General features: G+C 52.6%; 1 protein-coding gene across 1 annotated transcript; it reads left to right on the forward strand.

Moving 5' to 3' along the window:
- Nucleotides 1-2,161: 2,161 nt before the first annotated feature.
- On the forward strand, nucleotides 2,162-9,088 carry BESB_040640 (fumble protein; the record flags this gene model as incomplete). Its single annotated transcript, XM_029362650.1, has 10 exons — nucleotides 2,162-3,875; nucleotides 4,140-4,214; nucleotides 4,632-4,843; nucleotides 5,512-5,571; nucleotides 6,244-6,370; nucleotides 6,556-6,643; nucleotides 6,867-6,929; nucleotides 7,515-7,607; nucleotides 7,937-8,906; nucleotides 9,023-9,088. The coding sequence occupies 10 exons, from the start codon at nucleotides 2,162-2,164 to the stop codon at nucleotides 9,086-9,088; spliced, it is 3,468 nt and encodes a 1,155-aa protein (XP_029221615.1).
- Between the last annotated feature and the right edge of the window lie 5,477 nt (nucleotides 9,089-14,565).

Raw genomic sequence — 14,565 nt, forward strand, 5'->3', positions numbered from 1 at the left:
TGCCAGATTCTGTGGGTAAGGTTAATTTGAGGCCACCAATGAATGCTTGGTGGAGCTGGAGACGGGCAAAGATATGATTTTCCCTTTCCAGAGAACTGAGCAATACAAGCGGCATGCTCGTTTGCCGTGGCAACGACTAGATTGAAGCGCTGGCTATCTCCACTTAGGAGTTTATTCCATCTCAACACAACAGAGCAAAGCCGCATCTGGCCAAACGAGCAACTTTATTACATGTCTCTAAAGCCCATCTTGTACCACATTCCCTAATTCCGCGGCTTTACTTCAGTCATTCGCGTGTGGCATCCGACAACCCCACCGGAAGACCGTCTGTCCCCGGCCTTTGAATGCTGTAAGAAAGTACCAACAAATAATATTTTCATGAATTCCCGTAGCTATTTCTGCTATCGATGTAACGTAAATGGAAAGATGCAGTAAGGACCAGAACAAGGGGAAGGGAGTTCTACAAGCCAGCAACGAATCCTTCTACTGAGACACTCCCGTACGCTCGTGCGCGCCGCTAGCTTGCGCCCTCTAGACGGTAGGTTGCCGTATTCACAAATGTTTCCCGGTCTTCATAGATAGGCACATAACGCTAAGCTCTGGCCCTGCCAATACGCATTTTTACGCCGGCTCCGGCGTTCTTAACGGCAGGACAGTGTCGGTACTGCCAGTGAGGGGCCCAAATATCATCTAGGCGCTGGACTGAGCTGCCTGCCCCACGTCAAGTCGCGCGTCTGGCAGCTCGGAAGCATTGAAAACCAGAAGAGCATGATCATCTGGCGCCACACGTAAACTGAACCAAATGTGGTGTGTAAAGTTACCTTCCGCATGTTTTTAAAGGAGGCGTTAGAAGCGGCGAAGCACCTGAAATGTGGTGCAGTTGGATCAAGTGAGAGCGCGGCGCACTGTCACAGAAAACCGGCAAAGTAGCAACTTAAGGAAATTTGCGTGTCCTCGGCAAACAAAAATTTCCATCCATGACTGTATCTGTTCTGCCCCATGGAAAATGTATCTTTGTACAGTATTTTCGGGAGTCAATGGAAAGACTGTCCATACCTTCCATCATTATTTTCCCTGGATGAATTAGGTCTAGCCTTGCCGACACCGCATGCATGCTCACGCTTTCTTTCGGGCAAGGGGGTCCGTTTTCGCTCTCGTCTCGATGCAATTGCAAGCTCGAAGAGAAGAAATACTGCCTTTACTTTGACCAGCAGCTACCGTCTCATACACATAGAATCTTGTATCTGTGTGTAGCCTTTTGTTAGTGCCTTGTCGACCAGAGATGCGCTTTGTTGCTTCACCATCGAGGCTCGGATCCGGTCCGTTTTCGGAGACGACAGAGCGCGAGCAATTTTCGAGGTCAGAACACCGCACGGTGGTGAGCCAGTAACTCGGCGTGTGACTTCTCTCCAGTGCAAATTAGTATGCTCGATTTCCTCCCAACGGCTAAAGATCTGTGTTGTTAGATGCCGGCGAACGAGTACATGGCGGTATATCACGTCCGAGGCAAGAGACAGTAGTGCCGGAAGGCCAGCATTTGTAAGTCCATTGAGGCGCATTATTTTGAGTGGCACAGTGACCTGGCTACCCAAGTTAATTCCTAGCCGCCCCATGTCGCTGCAGACTCCCACCGAGGGGTGATGGCGAGGAACGGCAACCAGCTTTGTCGGGGGTAACTGGAATCAACGGCATAAGTATCTCCTCTTTTATCGCTCATCAAGGGCATCGACTCTGGTGGGGGCATCTCGTGGTGCAGGGGTCCGCGTGTTTTGGTCGTTTCTTGCCTTAAATTTTGCGCAAAGAGGCAGGACCGTAGTACGGCTGGTATTCCGACGCCTGTGGTTCCTGGCCTTCTTGTCCCGCCGTCGCGGAGGATAGTTGGTTCACCGGGGCAGCTCACATACGAAGGACTACAAATTCTTCTTTCATCCTTACTTTTCTGCATGCATACCCTGAGGTGGCGTGGATTTCCTTTCGGACAGCATGGGAACTAAGCTTGCTCGAATATATATGAGCGGTGCTGCGACGTTCACACCCCTTGCCTCTCCGTATTTATGTAGGCGGCGCAGAAACTAGACTGTATCTCTGGTTGCGACCAGCGCTGTTATTGCTTTGCTGCTGTATTCATCGTGCCTGAGCCCCAATTTCCTGCTTCGGTCTCATGTCGGCTTTACATCCCCCCGCTGCGGACCTTTGCAGCTCGGGTGTTGGTTCGATCCGACAGCAGCATTGTTCTGCATGTCATATTCCGTCGTCGGAATCCATCACCGCGGATGCTATAAGCGACTCAAGGCTTCTGAATGAAGGCGATGCTGCGACTTCAGGGCCTCTCAATCCTCCCGCGGTCGCCTGCTTGCGGCACCGCGGTCTGAGTCGGTGCCAGTGCTGCTCCGGTTGCAGCCACTCAGCACACGCTTCTGGTTCGAACGCGAGAATAAATCACCGTTCGCAGACTAGGGGGACGGCTGCGCTCCAAGATCGCATGGTCGCGCTGAACGGAAGCTCCTGTCGTGAAGTCGGCTCGGGTATTCGAGTCGCTCGCGGTTCCCGCCGTCACCTTCCCGGCCGCCCGGTATCGCTGCCAAGCAGCGAGGCATCCGGTCGCGCGTCCATCCGTCGGAGCGAAAGGCACGGTTCAGTGAGATGCTGCCCTCACCGGCACACTCGCTGTTGTGGTCAGCGCCGCCGAAAGCAGTTCGCATGCCAGAGAAGAGAACCGATTCGGCGGGCCTCTTCGACTAGTGCCCACGCGCCGCCGCGTCAGTTGCTTGAGGCCCAGATCGGTTTCCCGCTCGGCAGCTCTCCTTCATGGCAGTTGGTTGGCAGGCCCTCAAAAGATGACAAAGCTAATTCCGCAGAGGACGCTGGTGTAGCTCCTGGGCGTGGGACGTGCCGACAGCAGAGCGGCGACTTCTCTCGGGGTCTACAGCCGCATTCTGCTGCTGATCCGCGCGTTCGTCACCCGTCAAGCTCCAGAAGCAACTCACATGAATTCGTTCTGTATGCACCGCAGAATCCGTCGTGTCCCATTACGGCTTTAGCAGCCCGGCTGCTTGACCTCATTCGAACAGGCGGCCCGAGCGACCGATGCGCTGTTGACATCGGAGGAACTCTCGCGAAGGTCGCATTTGTCACCGAAAGCGAAACTCCCGCAACGTCCCGTACAGCGCACTGGACTCAAGACATCGCCCGCGCCGATTACTCTCAGTGCATGGCGCAATCGACGGCCGGGGGCAGGCGTCGTACCCGCTCTCTGGAGCGGGCGAGGATACGGGCAGCTGGGTGTGACTCCCGAGACAGGCCTGTACTCCAGGGGCGGCAACAGCCTCGTCGAACGAGGGAGCGACGTATTTCAAGTCAGTGTCAAGAGTGTGTGACAGGAGACCATGTGGGCCTCGGCTACGATAAATCTGTTTCAATAGAGAGGCACGTTGCTCCGACGTCTCCCCTGAAAGTGGGTGCGCGGCTTTCGGCAACAAATAACGCGGGACGCGAGAGCGAGGCTGCGCCTGCGTGCAGAGAAGGTAGCAGGGTCCGGGCCTCTCTTCGTCAGGAGGACGCAGCGGGCTCTTGCTCGTCAGAGGACACTGCAGGGTCTGACATCTTTGGTTCCTCGCCCTCACCGTCGGAGTCAGGTGCTGCAATCGCACTCAACTCGTCCACGGCTTCGAGCACCCAGACAAGCTGTGCATCTCTCTGCGGACCTGACGGTGAAGCGGGCGGGCGAAGGACAACGTTCTCTTCGAGCCTTGGGGGCGCTGACAACAGAACGGCCGCCCAACCATCTGCACTTTGCTCGGATATGAGGCCTAATCGAAGCGAGTCATGTCTACGACGAATCAAGGGCAATGCAGGGGCGTCGCTGACAATCCGAGGTGATTCTGGACAAATGAAGCGGTCATGTACCGATGCCTTTCGGACTTTGTGACGCGTTCTGGGCCATACGTTATTGGGCGGTGTACGTGGTTGGAATGACGGACTGGAATCTAACCGTGCTGTTGCTGGTTTGGGGAAAAACCTAGAACATGTGGTGTAGTTCTTCGTTGTCTCCCGTGACGTGCCGCTGAGGGTCTTTAAACGTGTTCATTTTCGTAAGATCCACTCACTTGCATGCTGTCTATGATATCTGTGCGTTACAGCGACACCGCATCACGTCATCCGCTTCACGTACTTCCGGACCAAAGATGTTGCCTCGCTGCTTTCGTTCCTACGAGGTAAGCGCGATATGCCGTCTGCCGGTGGCTATGTGTCCACGGCGCAGACGTATCTTCAATAAGCAGGGCAGGCCGGGGCGTATTCGAGGCAAATCCTGTGTGACCGCTGCTGTCTGTATTGGCTGAATGTCTGTATTATTGTCGTGCATTAGAGCCGTTCAGTCCTGAATTATGAATAACAGAAGAGGCCTGCCATTGTCAATTTTTATCTAGCGTTGTTTGTTTGGCTTCTTGTATCTACGTAGCTCAGTTAGCACGCCGAACCAGACTAGAGTCCACTTAGGGTACTTGGAAATAGTAGGGAGGTTGCTTTGGTTGCGTCATGGGGGCCTTCAATGATTGTGAGGTGCCAAGCCTCTCTGTTGAGTAATACGACTCCCGTCGATCCTCTCTTTTTGTCGTGCGTATGGTTTGCAGCGTATGGGTTTGCGCAGCCGGGTGGTATACTCCGAGCCACGGGCGGAGGCGCTCACAAATTTGGGCCTCTTTTCATGCAGAAGCTTGGCGTTCAGTTAAAAAAACGCGACGAAATGGAGTCGATCATGAAGGGCCTAGTGTGTTTGGCGTCGTCTACCAACTCCGTCTTTCGATTCGACTTACAACACAAGAAGAGGATCCATGTGCATGTAGTAAGACCTCATCCAGAGCGGGCAAGGCAATGCTTGACGATGAAACTTCGAGTTTAGTCGGCACTGCATTTGTGCCTTGTCTGCCGCCATTTGAGAGTGCCATGTTCCTTGAATTCCACACTCTCCTAAACCCTAGACCCAGTCAGCGACGAGTCGAGTGTGGTGCTCCCATTATCGGGAGTCATGTGTCTATGGGCAAGCAGCAGAAACACTGCTTTCATAAGCAGAGGCAGGTGTCTGTCAGCGCATAGATTTCAGTCGGCCTTAATGATGTCCGGACGATGGTGGCAACCGAGTTGCTCTGGCCAACGGCGCATCTCCCCGGAATCACCAATTCGGTTCATTGAGCGGGTTCGCTGTCGGCCTCCAAATTGCTGACGAGACTAGATAGTGGCAATCTGTAGTGTGCTCACCGTGACCATGTGTGTTAGACGCTGGGTTCTTCATTTGCGCCCCTGAGGCTGACTACTTTAGGTGTTCGTCGTTTTCACCTTACGCTGGAACGGCCAGCGCCTCTTACGCGGGTGCTTGCCGCTACTCTCTCTCTGTGTTTTAAAGCTCGATTCAAATACCTACTTTCGTGAGTGGTTGGTACGCCGGGCATTCCACCTCGAGCCGGTTTCTCTTATTCAGCCTGTCAACTGTCTCTGTGTTTGCTCGTTGCTCAGACCACCCCTCTATATCCGTTCCTCGTCGTCAATATCGGCTCCGGCGTCTCGATTTTGAAAGTGAGGAAGGAGAAATTCATTGGGATTGCACTTCTCTGAGGGATAGATTTTGGGCAGATGGCACATAAGCCCTTTGTTCTCGTTGTGGTGCCGCCGCATGAGAAACTCGGGGAGCCAGCACGCAGTTGATCGAATATATAACCTCAGCTGTGAACTCGTGCTGTAGCCCATTCAAAGGATATATATGCGCCGCCATGTATACCCCTGAATCGTACCTGCCTACCAGGCTCCCCCTACTGCATCAAGAAATCTATCTTTTCGGTTTTTGTAATCCAAAGCGCGGCATCTGTGCCGTTGGTTCAGTATGCTGACCGATAGCAGAAGGTATTCTATGAGTATGACTGTGAGTGTGGCCGCATCCGCTGTTCTGTGCCGTGGACTCCATCCGGATTTGCCCGTTCATCAGACACACGGTCCTAGTGTCTCTTTTTATGATTTCTGACTGTTCGAAATTTTGCTGGAGAGGGATATCTGCTTGTCTTCCAAGAACAGCAGGCACTGAGAGAGTGGCGTATTGACATGAATCCGTGTTTCTCTGTGGCCAGGAGAAAACGCGTTCCGAGATCAATATCGGCCACAGATACCATGTTTCAACCTCGAAACACAGATCGTAGGCGTAAGCACGTACGGCTGTCACGCTTTGTCGTGTGGATAATTCACGCATTGCTGCAGGCGACAGGTCCGTCGTCGTTTGTCCGCATCACGGGTACGTGCATCGGCGGTGGCACAGTTCTGGGATTGGCAAGGCTGCTGTTCCACGCGAAGACGTTCAAGCAGGTGGTAAAGCTCTCCGAGAGAGGTGAGCGTCGAAGCGGTGTCTCACAAGACGTGACTAGAGGTAGTATGGGGATGATGAAGATCTGTCACGGCAGAGGTTCGATAGTTTATCAGAGGTGACCCGGGAGAGCCTTGATAGCGGGCGCCACCCAAAGAAGGCATCTTCAATACAGTCTTTCGCTGGCTGTGAATGCTCCCGGCTTCCAGGCACAGACTTGCTCGACCTCAAGGTTGGCGATTTGTTCGGTGATGCTGCGGGCAGCCGGTGCCTGCCAGCAGACACTCTGGCTAGCAGGTAGGTGTTCCTAACGAAGTCACGCTGTCCCGTGCAGACGAATCCGCTTCCCGCAGTGTGGCCGACTCTCGGGGCGGGTAGCGTGTGTGGAGCGTTGCGGTCGAGGCGCAGTGAATCCTATAGTCGCTTCTGAAGTGTGTCAAAAATTCAAAGTTTTGCAGCTAGATACGCTTCTCTCGGTCGGATCTCTTGCTGTTCGTCGCTGTGTGTGCGCTGTATCTAGTTTTGGTAGACTGTATCTCATGACATTCCAAGAAGATGGGAATCTTCTGAGAAAGAACTTGAGGTACGTTCTTGTATGTAAGCCTCACTTGAAATGTCCAGGTTCTTCAGTCTCAGCTGCCTCCCGTGTCAGGGCATTCTTCTTTCTAATTATTGGTGCAGCTAGATATTTTGAGGCATGTCGGTGGTAGAGTCCGTTGGTTCATTGCCGAATTGTATGTCGCTTTCGTAGATCTACGTTTTGCTAGCCTATTTCTTTTTGCCGTTCCTTCTTACTTGTTTCGCGTGCGCACTCAAGAGCTCTGATACACCCGGTGTTACATGCCGCGTGCTCGACTTCGCAGGTGCCGAGTCGCGCACTAGGAAGTAGTTGTCAAAACGGGCGCACTGCTCGATGCTCCCAGTCTTTGTCGTTCTGTCACGTCTGTAGCACACCTCTGTCGCTGTCCCTTTCTCTCAGGTTCGTTTTGAGGGCACTTGCTTCGGCAATAGCCTCACGTGTGACGACTGTTTAGCGTTTAGGCTTTTTGGGTTCGCTGGTCGTGTTGTTATGTTTCTTTGCGTGTCTGCTGACTTCGAATGGTTGACCATACTTATATTCCTAAGAACTCTGCAGCATTGCCTTCTTGTTTGTCGCCCCGTGCCACAGGAAGGAGGACATTGCGCGGAGCTTGATCCACATGGTCAGCTACAATCTCGGCTACCTTGCCTACCTTGTAGGGACCGCCCATGGAGTTCGCAGGTACGGAGGCTGCGTCTCTCACACAGGAAACTCGAGCCTACGATGTGTTCCGTGGCAAAGGGGTGCGGTAGCTTCACAGCGTCACATATCTCCAGACGGTTAAGACGGCTGCCCCGCATTATGCATTGTATTATCTGAGTCGCGCTCACTGCTATTTGCTATACCGGGCGCATGTACATCCAGGTATGCTTTTCGCCTCTGACGGAGACTATGCCCTGCGTGCTGACTTACTTGCTCGTCGTTCGGTATCCGCAAATGCGTACCAGTAGTTCCCTTGCTGTAGGATTTAGGTATCCCTCTTCGGTTTTCTCTTCTCCCTCTTCGCACAGAATTTTTTTTGCAGGAAAATATATCAATAATCATGCATTTACAATGGAGTCGATCACGCACGGAGTCAACTTTTATATGCGCCAATACGATGCCGCATCCTCCGCTTCCATTCCTGCATGTCTCAATCGGTGCAACTCTTCCCTGGGGGGCTCAGCAGCTGCGTCTATGGCTGGTGACGCTGCCGGAACGGGCTGTGGGCCTCCTCAGGATAGAAGAGGCAGTTCTGGATGCGGACCTACCCACGGCGACGTGGGAGGGCTGCCACCAGCGAGCAGTAGTTCCCGCGAGAATGAAACGACTCCCTTCGCCAGGCGGAAAATTTCTGCTTGTTTCACACAAGCGGAGGAACAACCGCGGAGGAAGCTGAGAAGCTTGTCAGCGCCGCCAAGAATGGGCGTGGAGCGCTGGATTTGCAGCGGTCGCTGCGTTTCGTTCACATCAAGCACTGCCTCAAGACGGAAACGTTCTCACCCATGTGGAGGCCGCCCTAGCATAGCCACAACACCCGACGGTGGTGGTGAACAGCAGCTTTACAGGGAGGCTCTCGACACAGCAAGGATTAGGAGTGATGAAGGCATGGGCGTGACTGCACTGCGAAGTATTCAAGGTTGCATGAGGCTGGCGGGGCGGGCATCATGTTCGAAACCAACAAACTCGTCAGCAGAAGCAGGTGGTGAAACCGGGAAAGTGTCAAGTTGTTGTAACCCCCCGCTCGTTAGCGTGTTGGCAGCCCAGGGAGTATCTCGTCCTCACTCTTGTTTTTGTTCTCCGACCAAAAGACTGGGTGAAATAGGACGCATCCAGGATGTTCTCGAATGCGACGCCTCTATAGGGTGGGTTCGTTCAACCCCGGGGAGCGCGGTGTTGAACACCAGGCCGCAGCAGCATATCAAGCCGACTCTAAAATACACCGCCCAGCGCGTGTCGCCATCAGCTGCACCTAGCTATCCTCATCCACCGCCATTCGAGGTGAGTTTGCCACACTTGTATTCGCCACAAAATTATCCTAGTAATGGGTGAGCACTCATATTCAGTAACGCCGAGCGAACCGCGTTCTGTATCATCCATGTTTTTATCCATTTCAGGTGCTCTTTCTTCGGCATGATGGCTACTTGGGAGCCCTAGGCGCTCTGGTAGCTTCTGAGGATTGATCAAGGGCGTGGGTGGTAGGATGGGGGGGGAGGAAGAATTGCTTCATCTGAGCTGTGCCGCTGCCCGATCATCTGTCGCAGCCGCGCATATTATTTCATCGCGACGACCTCGTGTAGGGGAGGTGCGAATCCTTGGGTGTTTTCCTCCGGTCTTCTGTTTCATTTTCCGGTACCGTATCCGCGGTATCCGCGGATTTTTTCGATAGTACGGAGGAATCAAAATTGGCATCGGGTCGAACAGTCGCTGGGACGTTGCGGTTGTCTGAGGCGCGTAGAAACGGTGGGACGTAAGAAGAAGTTGTTTTTTCTGCGGCTAATGTGACCCATGAATATGCATGGATGTATTCGCCTTTGTTCTCCCACATAAAGGAACGCGTGGCTCCCTTCGAGCCACTTTTGGCACCCCGCTGTTTGAGAATCACAGATTCACGACTCCGTAGTCTGTTTACAATCATTCACACTTGTAAAGAATGCACGATGGAAGAGTGGTTTCACTGGTATTCGTTGCCGGGACAACTTGCGATTTCGATCAGCATAAACAGCGTAGCGGACCACTTGGTAAGTGAGTATTTTCGTGCGACATTCCGTTCGGCCGCTATTTCTAAACCCCAGAGTGGAGCACGTCACTGAATCTCCTCTCAGCATGTCAGCGGAGATGGGCGACATATTGGCAAAGGATGAGAGACGTTATTCAGCACAAGAGTTCTGGCCTCAGTTTCCACCTGGCAGGCACATCTCTGGTGTTTGCGGACAGCAGCAGTTGCGGGAGCCTGTCTCCCTTTGGTGGAATACGTGGAACACTTATTAGCACGATTCGATGACTAAGTCATATCTGTGTGCCTCGCGCGGTCATGGGTATAAGAGGGTTTCTACAGGCGGTGTGCGCAGTAACCTGGCTGTGCAATACGTTGCGCCGCTTTGGGCACGGCAAAATCGTGGGGACCCGCCTATTCATGGGTAGAGGACGCGTAATTGGATGGCAAGTGGAACGTAATTTCTGGCGTCCAGACTGTGGTCGGCGCAATCGAGGCAGTCAGGGTACGCCATGCTTTGCTCTTTGTGTGCCTCCAGTCCTGGACAGTTTGTTGTAGCCTTCTTCCCTCGTAGACGGAAGATAGCTTGGGTGCCTGCATGGTTTCGTAGATACAGTTGTGGGGAACAGAGTCGGGTTCCGCTCCAACACCGTATCTTTACCCCCTGAAGACGTACGGCTATACGCCTCTGAATTTGTCCAATACACTCACTTATTACAAGGGGGAATTCGAAATACGCAGATTCTCCGGCGCCACCCGTATCAGTTGAACAACAGGTACAGCAGCTTATCAAAGTTGAAATACAGTGGACCTTCGGGATCACATCTAGATAGCGTAATCATTTGATGGTTGGCCCCGCAGAGCACTGCAGGGATGAGTAAGCACGCGCCATAAAATAAATATCCATTCTCGTGTGGATGTACATTTCGTATCACGTATACCAATTAGTACTCGGAACGTATTTTTGACCATGGTGTCTGCACGGGTTAGCGCATGAATATTAAGCTATTAGAGCGGCAATGCCGAACTCCAACGGAGGAAATATGAATCTAGACTAGCGGGCCAATTCCACAGTACATCCCGAACGCGAGAATGCCACGAGGATCCGCCGCTAAAGAGGAGTGAGCCAGTTGATGTAGAGTATCCTCTTCGCCCTCAATGTCACCATTACAAAACCCGAAATGTATATTTCTGACGGCGGTGGGGTGCCGCAGCAGCCAACGTAGAGAACACGTCTGCAGGAAAGCTCCTGTTACAACTCGTAGAGCTGTGCCCTGGATACAAGCGCACAAGAGGGGGGCGTCGCAACCCATTGGCATTCACCACCACTTTATGGAAACAGCATAATCCCCCTACCTCGGCTTCCTTCCTCTATCCCCATCAGCTATACTGACGCTCTTGCACACTCTGACGCGTTCGGCTCCTATAACGATTCAACGGTATTTCGCGGCTGCCGCTAGCCAATACACTCACCGCATGCTCTTGCGACGCAGAACTATGACCGGTATCCTCAGCATGTCCGCTTAATGTACCCCACTTTCTGCTTATTGTACTTGGACATATTGAAGCTGTTATTCCGTACTGTACACTGTTTTGTGACAAATGCACCCCACGCGGAGCTGCGTTTTCTGCAGGTCCTTTCGTTGCATGCTATGTCTTGCCCCCCTCTTCGCCTTCGAGCTACCGTACCAGTCACTGGCGGTCCGCCTAGCTGGTGCGTGCATGTCTTAGCTTGCAAGCAGTTCTCTGGCACCCCCCAGACACTAACCCCTCGGAAACAGCTTATCTCCCAGTTTACAAGCAAAACGGTGGCGAATCCAGCTGCCTGTAATGCTAGAAAGCCCAGCAGGAATAGGTCATGCGAGATTTAAAGGGGAGAAGAGGCTTCCGATGTTACTGTCTGCCCAGGGTTCTGACAGCGGTTTCACTCTTGGCTAGTACATGCCTCGATGACTGAACGGCCCAACGCGTCTGTCTCATTCAGCCTTGCGGAAACAAAATTTCAAGCGGCCCACATATGAAAGATTCTACGTTTCAAGTTGGAAGGCTCCTTTTTTTTGCGAATCCCTTGGAAGCCGCATGGTTTGTTGTCATTCATGTCGAGATCTTCTGCCCTATGTCACTGCAGCCAGCTTCTCATGCGCGCCTCTCAACGTTCCGACTGTACCTTGAGCCTCACGTCTAATGTTTCTGGTTAGACGTTGGAAAATGCGTATCTTTGAAGACCCTGTGCAGGAGTCGTGCTGGAGCTATCATGTAGATCCTGGTAGAGTGCTGCCCTCGTGGACATTCTTCTCTGCGGAACCAACTCTGCTCGGATTCGGCATACGCTTCGCGGGATCCAAGCGTCTCGCCGCTCCCCATGCACCTCCGCCTGCCCTCATGCCTGGTCTCTATCGGTGCTGAAAAATTACGGTGGCTATCGGACCTTCACCTGCAAAGACTGCAGCTAGGCTGCAAGTGTTGTAGGCCTTCTGATGGCGTACCCAGAAGACGGAGGACACCATATGGCCCCTACAGCAGCCAAAAATACATTGGCCAAGAATAGCGAGTTCTCAATGAAATCATGGCTTCTCTTCGGTCAATAAAACGATCCTCCAGCAGCATGTATCTCTCTTCTGATGACCAGAATGCCGGACAATATGAATCGTTCTTGTGTTCGGCTAGCGTGTCTTCCCATACGCCGACAGCTCAGTCTCCGAGGTCGGGGAGCCCACGCGAAAAAGTGGGAGCTCCAGAACACAGGGTGGAGGAAGCTGAAAAGGGGTATTTCGGTCAATTTATGAGTGGAATTAGAGCTTTTCTTCTACAAAAGTGTGTTGCCGCTGCATGGAGCACCTTCGCTGTGCGTGATGCCTCCACCAGAATCAGTGGCTCCCCTTCAGTCACGTTGGATCTGTCCCAGGCAGGAAAGGAGAAACCCCTCTTGGATTCATGTGTTCGGGCATTGGGCTGGAAGCAAAACACTTCTCTTTTCCCAGCAGGTATGCCGTCCACAACCATGCATGTCGTCACGCGGTTGACGATGAAAAATACGGATCAGTTGTTTTCGCCGTTTTAAAGGCGACCCTGGTGCACAGTATAAGAAATGGTTTGCATCGTCTACCTCGATTATGAGACAACGCGTAATTGAAGGTTTCCAATCGCACCGGATGTGGCGTTCAGTCCGGGTATTACCGTCCCCTTTTTTTGCCGTTGATATTGGACAAATCCTTTAGGCTGCGTCTTAGAGAATGTAAGCCGTTTAAGGAAAGCGCATGTCAGACAGGACGGCCACGACCGCCTGTATCTCTATTCATGGCACAGTATTGGTGTTCTGTGCACCGAAGCTCTTGCCGAAATGTGTGTTGACTCAGCTTTGGTCTACCGGTTTTGTCTTTTCAGGAGATATTGCCTGGATCGGGTGCGCGCTCACTGACGGAGAACACCTCGAGTACTCCTCGGTAGCTCATGTGGTCAACAGATTTCCCGGATTTCACGAATTGACAAAAAAGCGCTGGTTGGCCCGCGTGCTAACTTGCATGGCATTGTTCGATCCTGAAGGTTTTTCGTTCTTTCCCAGAACGTGGCTCTTGCCTGAAGACCGTCAAGCAGTGGAGAACGCCTTACGCGGTCCAGCCATTCATCCAGCGCAATTCGTTCGTACCCGCACTGGTTGTCGGAGGTCGTGGGAGCCAGGCTGCCCACTCCAATATCGTAGGGGTGTCTGCTCATTGTCTGCTTCAACCAGATCAGATACCCGCTGCAGCAGCCGTTCAGCTGATCTAGTGAAGACAATCACTACGCACATTCGTATCCCGTCCGGGGAAGGCAGTTCTACATTCTGAAACCGGATGGTGGCGCTCAAGGGGTGGGGCTCAAACTGATCTCCGATTTTGATCAGATACCAGAAGATATTCTCGAGGGGCGTGACGGATATGTCGTCCAGGAGTATATTTGCAACCCATATCTACTGAACAATCGTAAATTCGACTTCCGCGTGTATGTACTAGTTACTTCGGTGACTCCGAAGCTCAACGTAAGTTGTGCAACAGCTCTCTGTTCAGTTCAGTCCACAAGTCGCTTTCTGCTCACAGATCCTCGCATTCTCGCCTCTGGTCCGTACGCGCGGAGACCTAGCATCCCGCCTGGTGCGATGGCGGCAACATGGCCATCGTGACGTTCCATATTACCTCAAAATGTATGCCATGGCGAACACAGGATTCGTTTACCCATACATGTTTTCGGTTCTGTTTTCTGTCTTCAGGTCTTCGTTTCTCGGCGTAGCTTAGTACGCTTTTGTACCGAGGACTACCAGTCGCCTCGGTCCGATAATTTGCATAATGAGTTCATGCATCTAACCAATTACGCCATCAACAAAGACCATCATGCATTCGTCCGATCGTCAAATGTGCACGACCGGGGCAGCAGCAAGCGGCTTTTGGATGACGTTTTCGAAGACCTACTTGAGCAGAGTAAGGTTCTTGTAGACACAATTCATTTTCCCGTCAATAGTAAATTTGAGCGTCCATAGCAAATTGATTGAGCCAGGTCTCGTGTTGCAACACCCATGATAACACAGATATTAGGGAAGACTGCATCACTGTCATAATAATCCGGAGTTCAACCACGGCATTTATCCGGATTCACTGGTCGAGGTGACTGGTGGGAGACTCTGGAGGCGGCTCAGCTCCCTTTTTCGTGCATCACCAGGTATGAAAGGCAGCAGTACTCCGGGCCGCCGTTCTGCTCGTAATAATTAATCTGCACCGGTACTCGAATTTTTCTGTGCAGCCAGTGTCGGTGTGCATGCCGGAGAGTCGGCTGAGCCCATAATTTCTCAGCAGGCACACACGTCTTTTCAGAAGATTGGTGCAGTCTTGCCGCTCCCTTATCGATGCAGACGTCGACGTCGAAAGTGTCTGGCGCCAGATCCTCTTCATGGTGCAAAAGGTCATGACCGCG

This window comes from Besnoitia besnoiti, chromosome II, assembly GCF_002563875.1.
Source record: "Besnoitia besnoiti strain Bb-Ger1 chromosome II, whole genome shotgun sequence".
Lineage (NCBI taxonomy): Eukaryota > Apicomplexa > Conoidasida > Eucoccidiorida > Sarcocystidae > Besnoitia > Besnoitia besnoiti.